At 42.1% G+C, this 15,410-nt stretch overlaps 1 protein-coding gene across 1 annotated transcript; it reads left to right on the forward strand.

Annotated features, from left to right (window-relative positions):
• Positions 1 to 12,501: 12,501 nt before the first annotated feature.
• On the forward strand, positions 12,502 to 14,801 carry aplnra (apelin receptor a). The gene has a single exon (XM_037098333.1). The coding sequence runs from the start codon at positions 12,641 to 12,643 to the stop codon at positions 13,724 to 13,726; it is 1,086 nt and encodes a 361-aa protein (XP_036954228.1). The 5' UTR covers positions 12,502 to 12,640; the 3' UTR covers positions 13,727 to 14,801.
• The last annotated feature ends 609 nt before the right edge of the window (positions 14,802 to 15,410 follow it).

The raw sequence follows: 15,410 nt of genomic DNA on the forward strand, positions 1-15,410 counted from the left end.
CACTCCTGTCACCTTACCTGCTCTGCACTGATGCTCTGCCTGCACAAATGACATCCTTTATGAGAGGTCATCAAGCTATCTGATTTCTGTTTGGTTCACTGTCATGCAAATGATATGTTTGTGGTCTCCAACCCTTACAAAATAAGCACCAGGTTTTATTCAACTGATTTCACCCTTAAACATAGCTGTAATATCCCCAGACTCCCTGAGAAAATCACAACATTTTGAAAATTGTTGAGTGAGGAGCAATAAAATAAATTACTTCATGAATGGATATGATGAATTCCTAACCATTCATGGTTTCTTGTAAATTCTGCAACCAATGCAACTCATGAATTAGTTTCTGTCCTTGTAGAAAACATCAGTTTGTCGGAGCAACACTCTCTCTCTGACCGGCCAACATTTGAGGGATGACATCCCTTTTTACTGACAGGACAATACTTCTTTGCAAAACAAAACACATTAAGTTAGTGAAGTATTTGAAAGAACCAAGAAAGAAGAACTGTACATTTGATGTTTTCCATAGAGAGCAGTGGTGACTCGAGATGCATGTAGAGACACATTGTAATGCCTGCCATGAACTGACTTACTTAGAGCTGTCCACTTGTAATCAGATCAACCAGGCCCGTGTAATACCAGGTTTGAACAGTCTCATAGATCATCTTGGTACACTCTCACTTGTATTTTCCCATCTAAACTGAAACGAAAGTGCTCCTACAAGGTTAAAAATGTCTTCAGTATTCATTAATAATGCAACAGGTCTCACCAAATCCCTCAGCTGTGTTTCCAAGGCCTTCAATCCTTGAGCGAGATGAAGTGCAACAGCATGTGCTGAGTGCCGAGCATGTGGATCAACCCATTCTGGAGGCTGAAATAGTGCAGGGCTTTGTGCAAATATTTTCTTAGAGTCCCAGCTTCTTTTTGGAGGCACTTAGCCCTCCCACACCAGGCTCAGAAGAGTGACACACATGGCTTTGACATTGACTTCAGGCCTGTTTTGGGATCGTTAAAGGCCAATTTGTCAGCGTTCAGCACGAGGCAGACAGTGAGATGTGTTTCAAGGGGCCTCACATCTGGACCTTTTGTGTTTTAACAGTGTCCCGCTTCCTCTTTTAGAAACCTGAAGTACGTGTATAATGGGAAGGCCACGTTCCACAGCCAGTTGGTCTTGTTTCATTAGCACGGACTCTTATTCATACACGACCTATCCCTGTTGGCCCAGTACTCTCGTTCTTCCTCCACATTTCACATTTCATGATACTGATCATCAGTTGTAATGAGTTAATACAATTATCAGCTGTCTCCTAAAGGGAACAGAATAGTATTATTAAAGGGAAGGCCTTGAGTTTAGCTGCACAGTAAGCAGGGAGGAGAGAGAGGCAAGACGAGGCCAAGGTCTGGTCCGGCAATCAGTCACTGAGAGGGCAGTTTGATTAAAGGAAATGGAGCGAGTGGAAACTTTGAATGTGTGTTTTCAGTTGTGTTTTCAGCCTGTCTGGGTGATAGCGACAGCAAAACAGATGCTGAAACAATTAGGGCAAGTCAGAGGATGTTTTTACTCCCACTCTGCCCCCCCTTCGTCGCTGTTCTCGCCTTGTGATTGCACATCAAAGTTGTCGACAGAGTGTTAAAGTTGATTTTATTGTTTGACTCCTTAAAGCAGTTGTCTGTTTTTAATGGAGCCGTAGCTTCTGGCTGCAGACGAGCACACGGGCCTCAGAACAGACCAGTACAATGTCAAGTATACCCAAGAACAAAGGCACACAGTTTCTGGTCCTAAAATTTGTGCTATGATGCACAATTGCTTTGGTCCTTTTGCTGAACATGAGGAACTGGAGCGGTGCAAGTGGTAATTACAAGGTAATGGCACATCATGACAGTCTTAATGTAGTTTCCTTGAAAGCACATAGGCCACATATTATCTGTCACTATGGAGACTCTCAATCAAAACAAATCTGTCTATGTGACTCAGGCATAAATGTTAACAGTGGTGTTTTAGCTTACAAAATGAAAAGAGATATATTAACCACAAAGATTTTCTATTTCAATTGTCACCATTTCCACTTAGGTTTTTTTTTTATATTCATATTGAAATACACATTGAAACTAGCTCCTGAGAACACAGCTGGTGTTTAAATTAATCGTTTGGACAATGTGTAGAACCAAATATAAATACAGATATACTGTATGTAATATATGTAAATATATGTAATGTGCAGATAAACTTTGTTTTTTGTGAAGATACATTTGAATTTGATGCCTACCATGCACAAAGTGATAAAAACCACAGTGTCCCAAACATATGCTGACATTCTCTATGAGCTACTGGTCACAGCAGACCAAGTAGATTTGTACCTACAAAACCCAGAGAGTATCAAATTCACAGAGGCTGCATTTTTTTTGTATCTCCGCTGAGGTTATGTTTTCACCCATGTCTGTTCTTTGCTTGATTGGTTGGTTTGTCAGCAGGAATATACAAAAACTGCTGAAACAATTTCCACAAAACCTGGATGGAGGAAGGGTGTCGGCCTAGAATAGACCACGTTACTTTTTTTGTGCAGATCTGGTTACATTTCTTAATTTCTCAGGAAATAATGCATGGATCATGAGAAAAGAAAGAGGAAACTGATAATGGATTGGGCTTCATTAAATCAAAGGGGACTTTTGGGTTTTGGGCCTTAGTGGAGGTATGTGCTTTACTGAATGCCAATCTGATTAGGGGTTATGTGCTAACATTAGCTATTACGAGCTACTGGTTATGTCAGACCAAGTATGTTTATACTGACAAAGTGAGAGTATATCAATAATACCAAGGATACATTTTGTGTTTTGCTTATGAATTCAACGTTTCATTCATAAGAGGAAATGTTGTTGTGTTTTTACATGGTTTCACTTTGAAACCACTTATCTTAAAGTTTGGCTCCACTTGACCTGCCTGATAGCGATGTAGCGTCAGCACCACATGATAAAGGAAGCGGATGATGCACAGTCAGGGTGAATACACACACACACACACACACACACACACGGTTTGTTTGCTGTGAGCAGAGAGGGGGCCGGCCTCGCCTCAGAGGTGACTGATTTACAGTTTGTTGCTGTCTGTCAAACAGCTGACAGATGGGGAGCACAGCGCAGCCTTCCGCCACACTGTCGCCACTGTGAGATGCATCGCAGTTTCACCAGTGGCAAGAATGCCGAGGACCGCTCCTAAAGTTTGATGGGAAGGTTAACAGCGACCATAAAAGTGTAACAGTAGAGCGTACACTTTATTGTTTTGTACCTGCGATGGCCATTGAACCTGCTAACAGAGCTGCCTGCAGGGCTGAGCTGCCCTCAGCTTAACTGCATTCAGCAGCAGTTGGCACTGGATCCAGACGACATGGTAAATAAACACAGCTGCGCAAATTTGAAAGGGCTTTTTAAAACTCGTAGAAAAACACAGTCATACATGGCGCTGAAATAAGAATAAAAATGTAGCACAGAGCTTGTCTGTGATGAAATCGCAGTGGTCATTCGGGCTATAAATCTGCTGAGACATAAATTGTCTAGATATTCCTGCTCATACTATTGGGCACAACTTTCTTCTTATTTTAGCAGTTTTTATAAAGGGGTTCTGAGAGTTTTCCCTGGCATGACTACATTTTCAGGAGCTTAACTATGTTTTCTTTATACCCTGTTGCACAGAGCAAATCATTAGGCCTTTAACTCATTTAAAGAATCATTTGTGGGTATAAAGTTAACAATCAATGCTCACTGGTTGTCTCAGGTTTTGCTCACCATGCGTTTCTGTCATGGACTCCCTGCTGGTCTTTCTCAGTGCCAGTCAGGCCTGTGACAGCGCTTTCATTCCCTTCCTGAAGGAAACTGAGAGTTTAACACAAGAGCTCACTCGTTGGGAGGCTGTAGATGAGAAGTCTGCAGAGCACCTGGTTTTCACATGGGCTGCTGTTTGGGTTTTCACTTTGACTTCTCATAACAGGGACAGGCTTTAAGTCTCTGTGTCTCTAGTTTAAAGGAAAACAGGCTGGAATCATAATGGCACGGGGCACTTATTGATCATGAGATCCAGACATTTCCTGCCACTTTAGAATAAGTCTAACAATTGGAAATAAGAATCCATATTTAAAGAACTTAAAACATCCCCAGTTGATTACTTATTTGCATTACAAGTGAAATTGTATGTTGAATATGTTGAATATGAAAATAAGGCGTTTTCTAGTTACAATGCATTATTTTGCATGCATTTCCTGAACAGAAATCTGAATATTGGTTAAAGCCAAGATTCAAATTCTTATTTCATTTTGTTAACATCAGTCATGAGTCAAAGATTTTTACAGAGGGAAACTTTGGATATCAATCCGTAAATCAAAAACTATTGTCAAAGCCACACAAAATCAATTTTGTTTTAAGGAATAAAGTGTTCTTTAAACCAGGCTATGGATGATATGTTAACAAAACCCTCAACAACAAAAAAAACCTTACAATATAGATAGAAAAACAACTGGAAAGAAGTTTGGTGTCTGTAAGAGTTACTGAAGTGTAGATTGTTGGCTCAGAGTCTGACAAAACACTCATTTTGAGAACACAGCCATCAAAAAAATATATTGTAAAATTCCATATAACAAAAAAAACTAGTGAATAGAGAAAACATTTTATCTAGTAGATATCACCATGAAACTTCTCCAGTTGATTAATTACATTGCGACTGTTATTTTTTGTATTGAAAGTTTCCTGAATGTTATATTTAAATATGCAAATAAGGCATTATCTAATTGAATATACACTGATTGGTTAACACTGAATAAAAGCAAGTTCAAAATTCTCTTGACATGACAACAGCCGTGAAAAATAAATTCTCTGTTCTAAGGCATAAAATGTTCTATAAATGAGGCTACTGATACATGACCAAACCCCTCTGTAAAGGAGTGTAGGTAGGAATGCACCTGGAAAGCTTGGTGCATGTCAGTGCTGCTGAAGTAGAGATTTCTGACTCCGAATAAGAAAACCACTTATGCTGAGTGAGATGATTACTTCCATCAAGACAAGTTCTTTTTGGTATTACTATGGACTGTGATGTTTAAATGTTTATACAAATAAAGCATTGTGTAATTAGAAAATCATGCCAGAATTACATTTTTGCTTCATTTGTCAACATATTAGAGTCAAGTCAGAGGGGAGTGTGATATCTCTTTGTGTCGCTCTTTAAATTACAATGTCATTTAAAAATCAATTTAGGGATAAAATGATGTGAAATCAGGCTATGAATGATGTGATAATGACAGATATCACTATGAAACTTTGTACCGCCACTTTTCTGATATTTTATGTGTAGATATGCGCACGATGGTTAGTAATTAAATTTTGGCATAAATGTCCATACTCTAAAATTTGACAGTGACTTTTAAGAAAATTGATTTCCGTGATATTACCAAGTAAAGTAGAATAATCATTTTGGTTTGTTAAAACTTTAAACCTCGTCAATTTGAATATAATAACCAGCTTTACTTGGTAATTCTGAGGTAATTGGTTTCCTGTCTTTTTAAAAGTAAAGCAAACGTTTACAGTGCAGGACAGAAATCTGAACTAAGATAAACACCTACATGTCTTTTTTTATTGCACTAGTCTAAAAGAAAACGTGTTATTGAAGCAACATATCCCAAAATCTCAACATTGCGCATGAAAAAACAAACTTGTTTTCACATGTAGTCTCAGTCAAGATAATAACTGTTAAATATCATATTAATGCTCATTCTGCCAATCTAAGAAGTGATCAGAAGCAATGAAACTATGGCAGCAGAGTAAAATGTGGAAGGAGAGACTAATTTCGCCCCTAATTGAGCCACAGGGTTTTCTTTTTTGTTTTGTCAGGAGATTTGGGGGCCAAATGGAGTCAGATTCCCGCAGATCTCCTGGGATGATGGGAGGGCTGGAGGCTAGCAGAGCCTGGAGATCCCAGCAGTCCCCCCGGCTCCCTAATCCCTGTCATTAACTCCTGTACACAGAGAGGACTGGCCGGCCTGACAGCCACTACCCTCTCATCAACCCTGTCCTTTGTCCCTTTATTTCGCCCGTGACATCCTCTCTTTCATTAGACTCATCTCCCGCTTCTATATTTCCTCCTTTGTTATTGTTTCCTACTTTTTTTCTGCAAGGTTTCCTCCATCCTTCCTCCATGTGAGTGCAGGTGAAACATAAATCTTAAAGCGCTTCACCTGCAGGCTTCAAACACCTTGAACGTAAATGCAGAATTATCATGTCATATATTTCTGTATAATCTGACCTACTTTCACAAAACTATATATAAAAAAACAACCATCTGGGAATTCAAGACGAAAAAAATTAAATATTTATATTATCATTCAATCGCGCCATCTCTTAAATAAATAACTTACCTCAAGCAGCTATAAAACAAAAGTCTGACAGAAGCATCTCAGTTGGAGAAGACAAACTGTCCTATTATAGCACATCCTGTGGTGCATGCTGTTTTGTCCATTGACTCACACAAACACACACACACAGTCTGGTGTGTGTGTGGGGGTGGTCCAGGGTCCTGAGAAAGGAGAGGGGAAACACCTTGTGACCCTCTTGTTCCTGACTAAGCTACTGGAGGTGAGGAGACAACAAGGATGGACGAGCAGAGAGCACCGGCGGACAGCTGCCTCTGTGTGGGCCAAACAGTGTTGCTGACACACATTTGACTTCATTTTTACCTGAACCCGTTGCATTCACAGCGTGTAAAACAACATTCGAATTTGGAAGAAAAAACACTGAGAAAAACTGCAAATTAAATGTCACAATCAAAACCCTGTCCTCACTGTGCGTGTGGGTTTTTTTTTTTTTTTTTTATTTTTATTTCTTGGCAGACGTGTGGTCAGGAAGGACGATAAGTCATAAATAAACGGTCAGGATTTTGTTTCTCGTGGCAACAATGATAACGGATTTGAAAACACTGCTGCAGTGTTTTTGGCTCTGGCAGGACTGTTTGTGTTTTGATATGGATGTCAAACACAACTGTCTCGCGGACACAGACAGCGGGACTTGTGCTGCAGATAAACACTGCGCCCCGTGCGAGCCATCGGGGGAAAGCTTGGTTTTGATGCACGCACATGTTCACGTCACGTACACACAAAATACATTGAGGTAAACCGCGGTGGAAAGATACTCAGTACATTTACTAAAGTACTGTGCTGAAGCACACATTTAAAGTACTTTACTTACTTTACTTTTTCTTTATATTTGCTGTTCTTACTTCCTTCTTACGTCACTGCATTCATTTGATGACTTTACCTTCTTTGCAAATGAATATTTTCTTAACCTTTCATGAATATTTGAACATAGATTATTATCCAGTGAATTGAACCATCCATTAGTGCATGAAAGTTCCCCACTGACTTGGCATTGCACTTTTATGGCATTGTTGGACTAACAATGGACAGCTTTTTAACAGTTGTCAAAATAATAAAGCCCAATCAGAGGTATTGTCTGTTTTATTTCATGCATTATTCATGGTAAAAACCCTGCACCTACATAACCCACAATGCAACAGAACTGCTCCCGATTTGATCAGAGATTTTGGAAAATGCAATGAGTTACATATTTTTTCTGCTAAGGGTCTGTCGTATAGTCTTCATTGTTCTTCATAGTAAAATATATTTTGTGTAGACTCCTTTTTGAGATTTCTAGCAAAAAATGTTTTGATATTTTTGGGACTGTGCAAAATATATTTATCCATCATGGTATTATGGTTTTATTGGGTTGAACCAATCTGACATTCCTCATGATTTTTTTTTTTTTTTTTTTTTCAGTCTTCAGCCACCAAAAACTGTATTTGCAGTTATTGTTTTAATCTATTTGAGCTCCGTGATGACATTTTCACAACAGGTGCAATGCTCATTAAGATAAAAGTGCTGAGAGCGACAAAAATGAAACAATAGAGGAGCCTTATCAGCACAAACATTTCTTATGATGGGTGGAGGTCTCCATTCAGTTCAGTGCTGCGGTCAAGCGTAGGCAGATGTGGGGGAAGATTGCTGTTTGTGTTGTGGCCGGCACTGAGGTTAAGGGTTTAATTAGGCACATACAGTAGAGCACAATGCCCTCTGGAAGTTATTTACAGAACTTTCTGTTTCGCACTATGAGAATGTGTCTGATTATAAAGCTTACTTGCTTTGTTTCATTTCGTCTTACGCTGAAAAAGCAGAAGTACAGGAGCAGCAGCGGTGATCCTCAGATAACTCTCAGCCCGACATGATGCTCTGCCAATTAGCAAAACCCCTCAGCAGGAGCAGGCGCCCTCACACATCTGAGGGTGTGGCGCTGGCTGCATGGCACAGGGGTGCGACGTCGTCTGACACAGCAGAGTCGGCACTTAGCAGGCCGATGTGAGCCGCGGCTCGCAGTTAGCTCTAAGATTTGACTAGATGGAAGCACAAATCAGCGTCCAGCGTGAATTATTTTAACCTTTATTCCATGTGAAGTGTTTTCATCAGGGACAGTGTGCACTTAGGGATCAACCTTGTCTCTTGCTGACCCTAGACCACCTGTGGCCCTGGTCCCTCGGTTCCCTTAGGATGATTTGCGAGGCCGAAGGTCCGCTGTATTGGCCACAAATCAAGAAACTGGGGGAGGATCTGTGTGCTGCCATCAATTTCTACACTTCAAACAAACCTCAGGTCACAGATTACACCTTCAATCACTTATCTCCTCCTTGGACCAGACCTGAGCTGACACGCGGCCTTTTACAAACGTCCCCCAAGTCTCCTGACGCCGACTCCAGTGAACTCCAGAGGAAAAGTGCACACACGCCTCCCTCTCTTTGTGAAAAACACATCAGGCGTTTCCATGCATTTGATAGCAGCAGCTTTCCAAGATAGCCACGATATCCCTCCAGTCAAAATGAAGCTAATGGTCGGAGCGAGACAGAAGGAGTCATATCGCAGCAGCAGGGTCATTACAGCAGCAGATCAAAAGCAGTCACAGCTGCTGCAGGGACACATGTGTGGTCCAGGCCTGAGAGGGAAAACCCTGTGACACAAGGCCATAGGAGGCAACCAAAATATGATACAAAATAAAAGAATGTCAGATATATTTTATTTGGAAAGTAATGTAAGTAAACCCCCACTCCCAGCTGACAATCATCCTGCCAACCCCCGTCATAAAACTGACCTCAGGATCAGCAGCAGGACTTTATCTTGGCACCTATTTACAAGTGAGGAGCTCCTCTGAAGATATTGAGGACGATGGTCTAATCTGACCATCTGTTTCTTATCTGCTCGCCTTTATTTTTTAAATTTTCTAATTTATTTGTCTAAGGGATAGCAGGCCTGCGAGCAGCAGGCGGCCGATCTGCTCCCTGGGGAAGGAGGTAGAGGTGAGACCCACCTGGTGTGTGTGTGTGTGCATGTGTGTGTGTGTTTGTGCAAGTGTTTGTGTGTGGATTTTTCTAAGGTTGAGGACAAGCAGAGTAAGCATGGTGCATTTTCTTTTATCATAACCTTTATAATCACTTTTTATAGTGGGTTTTTTTTTTTTGAGAGCTCATAGAAAAGAAACTGGGCACCAACGTCTCCTCATTGTTGAATTAAAGATGATGTTTCTGCCATGTTAGCCTCCCATCAGCTGGTTCTACATGCACAGTACAATCATTTACTGCAGGCTGATTCACTGCAGTAAAAAGAGTCCTTCCTCTCACATTTCTCAAGGTCGTGCATTTACGGCGTAATAATCCACTGTGAGGGATCATGGAGAAGTTCTATCACCACTAGGAAGCCTGCTCTGTGTCTCAGTCATTTATCTGAGCAGGTTTGGAGACAAATCCAAGGTCTACAAATAACATTTTTTTAGCTGATTTGTCAAACTTGTGTTTTTTAGATGTTTGTGTCTGTGATGCGAAATTGACTCTTTTCACAACTGTCACTTTGAGACTATCCGAGATGGGATAGTGCAAGTGCCTTTTTTGTGGCTGCCAGGGTCAAAACTTCATGTAAAATCTCATGTATGAATGTATTTGCGATCTTAAAGGAACAGTTCATCCAAAAATGAAAATTTGGGCATTATCTTCTCACCCACATGCTGATGGAAAGTCATGTGAAGTTTTGTAGCTCACAAAGCATAAATGGAGCTTCACAGCAAACCAGTGTTGTATCTGTCACCTAAACAACTAAAATAGCTAGAGACTTGTCTATCAATTTAAACTCAGGATTGAAGAGTTTTTGAACACAGATCTGTTGTGCAGTCATAAATGATCTGGTGCCCCTCGTTTTACACTATTTCAGCGTATTGTGTTACAGTCTGTGTTTTATGTTGTTCTTTATTTTTCTTGGGCATTGTATATAAGCTCAGGCTGTATATGCTGCGATGTGTGACATCAGTTTAGGCTACATACTTGTCCACAATTAAACATTAAATAAATAAGTAAGATAAAGGCTTTAGGCTTTGGGTCATTTTATACATTTTAAAACAAATCCCCATCTACTTCACTTGTTTAGGAGAATGCTGCAATGCTGTTTTGCCATGAAGCTCCAGAAATGTTTTGTGGACTACAAAACATCACCCAGTTGTCCATCACCATGAGGGGCAGTAGGAGACAAAGAGGGAATTCAAATTTTGGGGTGAATTTATCCTTAAATGTCTCTGAAAATGTATTCATCGTGGTTTTACATGACATAAAGTTTAGTACACTCACCAAATCTCAGTTGTGGAGACACTGGTACAGATGTCACTTTGTGAGACCTTGATATTATATACTTTTTTCTTTATCATCAGAATCATTTTATTTTGCTTTTGTGTGCAATTCATCTGGACCCTGAGACTGTAACAAAGTGTGAACTTCACACCTTTAGGTTGGGTTTAACAAATGCCTAAACATTTATTTTTTTCCATTAGGTTTAAGTTAATGCAGCCAAATGTACTCTCATGTAAACCTGTAAAACATTTTTTAAATTCCAAAACAAACATCAGATGGAGCAGTTTCCAAATATAATTTCATCCCCTGTAAGATGCACTGGATTGACTCCTGCTATGACGCAATCAGCAGTTAAATGAACACGTTTGAACCAAAAGGCTGGATGAAAAGGGTTTAGAAAAAGACATTGATGGTGTCAACGTGAGGTTTCCTTTTGTTTGTGTGTTTGCTCGTCCCATTCTCATTCAAATGAATCCCCAGACTTGAGAATTGAATTCACACTTCGGCTGAGCTGCTGCCCACTGACTTTTAATCTAATCTTCAAACAGTTTGCAATTCGCAGTCGATCTAATTATTCTGTCATTTCAAGGAAAAGTCATTTTAAACTTGTAATATTCCTGGTGCTCTCAGAAAACTTCTTCACTTTCAGTTCATTTCATTATCATTAAGCTCAAAGGAGCGACATGGTGTATGGAAGAGGATTGCGACCAGTGTAAAAAGGAATTTGCTTTGACGACTTCTTCTTTTCAAGTTAAAAATTAAAAGTCAGCACTTTGAGTCAAAAGACAGATTTAAGAGGAAAAGAGACATAATCATGTGTTTAAATCATTCTGAGTTTAAAGGTCCTATTTATAAGAAAAGTTGATGTATGAATCATCTTGACCTTTGATGAGCAAGTCAGAAGAAGTCAGAAGTCTAATAGTGAGAATGCTGAGTTTGAATTCAGCATTCTCTGGAAAACTACAGAATGCGGAGAAAATGTCACACATTCACTTTCCACCAGTCCTGTACTCTAGTGTGACGCATGAGACAATTCGCATTTTCAAGCGGCAGTTTAATTGCGATTGTGATGTAAATCGCGCCGTGCCGAGATGTCCAGACGTGTCCGCACACGGTGGATAATCCACCTTTTCTGACAATTTTGCTGCCAAGCTAAAAAGTTTTCATCCTGATTTAAGGATTTGATAAGGAAAAAAGGGAGAGTGGAGCAGGCTGCTGCGACCTGACAAACAGGCCTGTCCACACTGCCCACATCAGTAATTGGCAAAGATGATTCACTCAACTGTTCGATGACATTATTTGTTGCTATTATTAGAACTTGCTGATGATTACAGTGTTGATAATTAAGTCTTAAGATCTTCAGTACGAAATGAAATGTCTACAAAAATGACTGACTGGTGATTTTTCTTCTCAGATGCAACTTGTTCCCTAAAATCAGACCTCAGTGTGGGATCTTGTGCTGGCTACAAGTTTCTAAGCTGTAACTGAATGTGGCTTTTACTCTGATTCATGAATGTTGGATATTCATTTTGCCAAGTATAAAAAAAATATATGATTTGTAATGAAGGATTTGACCTGTCTTGCCTCAAAAGAGGGGGGTACTCGTCCTGCAGGCAGAGAGGGAAGGGCTCCGGCAGAAGAGGTGAGAGAGAGGAGTGGAAGGGGGGAGGGCTGAGAGATGTTTTACTGGGGGAAAGGAGGAGGAGGAGGAGGGGGAGGAGGGGGTCGTCCTGGGAGGGAACCAGAGGGGTGTGGAGGGCCGAGTTTAAAAAGGCAGACAGCGCCAACAGTCAGTCACTCTCACACACAATCTGCCCACTCCTGCTCCCACCAGCGGTCGACTCAGCAGAAACTCTCCGGCTCGTGTGACTCTCTGGCTTGAGTCACCTCAGAGGACTTGGAACTGTACAGGACTCTTTCTGAACACAAAGGATTTTTTTTTTTCTACACCGCAGCATGGAGGCCACCACGGGGGAATATGTTGACAACTATGACTATTATGATGACAATGAGACTGACTGTGACTTCTCAGAGTGGGAGCCCTCCTACTCCCTCATCCCGGTGCTCTACATGCTCATCTTCATCCTGGGCCTGTCAGGGAACGGCGTGGTCATCTTCACCGTCTGGAGGTCCAAATCGAAACGCCGGGCCGCGGATGTCTACATAGGGAACCTGGCTCTTGCTGACCTCACCTTTGTTGTGACCCTACCTCTGTGGGCCGTGTACACAGCGCTGGGCTACCACTGGCCCTTCGGTGTGGCTCTGTGCAAGATTAGCAGCTATGTTGTTCTGGTCAACATGTACGCCAGTGTTTTCTGCCTCACCTGCCTCAGCTTTGACCGCTACCTGGCCATCGTTCACTCTCTGTCCAGCAGCAGGCTGCGCTCCAGGGGCACCATGCTGGCCTCCCTGGGTGCCATTTGGTTCCTCTCCGGCCTGCTGGCTATTCCCACGCTGCTCTTCCGCACTACAGTGAACGACCAAAACAGCAACAGGACCACGTGCGCCATGGACTTCAGCCTGGTGACGAGGAACAGGAGGCATGAGTACCTCTGGATCGCGGGGCTCAGCCTCTCCTCCTCTGCTTTGGGCTTCCTCCTTCCTTTCCTGGCCATGACCATCTTCTACTGCTTCATCGGCTGCACCGTCACGCGCCACTTCAACAACCTGCGCAAGGAGGACCAGAAGAAAAAGCGTCTGCTGAAGATCATCACCACACTGGTGGTGGTGTTTGCCATCTGCTGGACGCCCTTCCACGTCCTTAAGAGCATGGACGCCCTCTCCTACCTGAACCTGGCGCCGAGCTCCTGCGGCTTCCTGCGCTTCCTGCTGCTGGCTCACCCTTACGCCACCTGCCTGGCCTACGTCAACAGCTGCCTCAACCCATTTTTGTACGCCTTCTTCGACCTGCGCTTTCGCTCCCAGTGTCTGTGCCTGCTCAACCTGAAGAAGGCTATGCACGGCCAGATGAGCTCCATGTCGTCCACGCTCAGCGCCCAGACTCAGAAGTCAGAGGTTCAGTCTCTGGCCACCAAGGTGTAAAAGAGAGTAAAGGGAAAGTTGGCGTGGGGCTGCAGGCAGGTCCCAGCTCCAACTTCTGGAACACTTGTAAAAAGAAAAGAAAAAAAAAAAGACTTTACCTGTCCATTGTTCAAAGCTGGTAAGATGAGAAGATGAACTTGTCACTGCTCACAGTCATGAAATCCATAATGTGTTCCTCCCAGAGGTGGATGCTCCGTATGTTGTGTGGACTTGAAGCTGGAGCCAGCTGGCTGAGCTCCTCAGCTACGTCGTTCCTCAAATTCTCAGAGAAAGAAAGTTTATTTTTGTCCTGCTCTGCAAAAGTTGTCATTTTTTCATGTGGCGTTTGGAACTGTAAATCAATTGATGTGGAAATCTGTTTACACTGGATGAAACATAAAGCTGTACAGTATTTTCATACCATAGCATTTTGTTTTGTTTTAGAAGCACTTGTTGAAGAAAATGTGTGTGCAGGGAAATCAAACGGAGCAGTGTCCTCTTTAAAGCTTGTTTGTGAGGGTGGAAGAAGTCTGCAGGAGAAGGAGGTGAGGCGGGGGGGGGGACGTAAGAGGAGAAAAGGTGTTGCAGCTTAATTATATAGTTTGTGGAGAGGAGACGGGGGCAGACAGGCAGATGGCAGTTGACAAATGTTGTTGGGGAGCAGGAGCGGGGCGGGGTGGAGGGGTGGAGGGGTTTCGCAGTGTAGTCACGGCACTAAAGGGGACAAAGGAACTCTGTAAATAAATGTTCCAGTTTGATGCATTATGTTTCTTTTTTTTGTTTGTTTTTTTTTTTTGACATCACTGTAACTAACTACTGTATTAAAGATCTATGAACCAGACCTCTTAGAGTCTTTTGTTCAGAGGAGAAAGTAAAGGCAACTCTAACACTGACTTTAAACAGTTTCACAAAAGAGGTCCTTTGAGATTGAAACTGTTTTCATTAAGCCTGTAGTTTCACGTCAGTTTCATTACGCCTTCCTGTTATTTCAGTGTTAAGTACCCCCAGAGGGCTGAACCTTTGTTATGAATGCCCTGCATTTGGTTTGCACCTTCAGACTAATAGATCTCTAATCTCTATTGATTCACAGGCAGTATCCAGACTGTAACCGGATTATGCAAAGTAACCGTCATCCTGAAAGTGTGTATTCAGTACTCGGCGGTGACACCTATGAGATGTTTAGTTGTCTGATGACACACACCTGTGGGTCACAGGTAGCACCGTCCAGAGTGTTTTTAAATTAAATAGGGAAGTTACGCCGATTTTAAAGTATCTACAACTCGTGTAAAACAATGTCACAGACAGGTCTGTCTATCTACAGGAGGCAAAGCCAACCAAACCATGCATGTTCCCTGAATAATAGGGTCATCACCAACGAGTGACTCTTCTGAGGCATCCTTTGATTTGACAGTAATGAGCTCTGTTGGACTTAATCACCGTTTAGAGGATGGCAGCGGCAGCAGCGGGAGGGGGGAAGTGGGGCTCTCATCCTGGCAGGAGTCGGGCCACCGAACAAGTCAATATTTGTCCCTGCTGACAAGAGGTTGCAGTTAGAGCGGTTGTTGTTGGCGCAGGGCGGGGTGGACGGAGAGAAGGGGGGTGGGAGGCATCTGAATGCAGATGCAGAAGTCTTCTCGGAAATAGTGAATGAGGTGAGCGGGGAAATCACAGCTATATGAGTCGCATCACATCTTAAAGCAGCAAC

The sequence above is a fragment of the Acanthopagrus latus genome, chromosome 5 (assembly GCF_904848185.1).
Source record: "Acanthopagrus latus isolate v.2019 chromosome 5, fAcaLat1.1, whole genome shotgun sequence".
NCBI lineage: Eukaryota > Metazoa > Chordata > Actinopteri > Spariformes > Sparidae > Acanthopagrus > Acanthopagrus latus.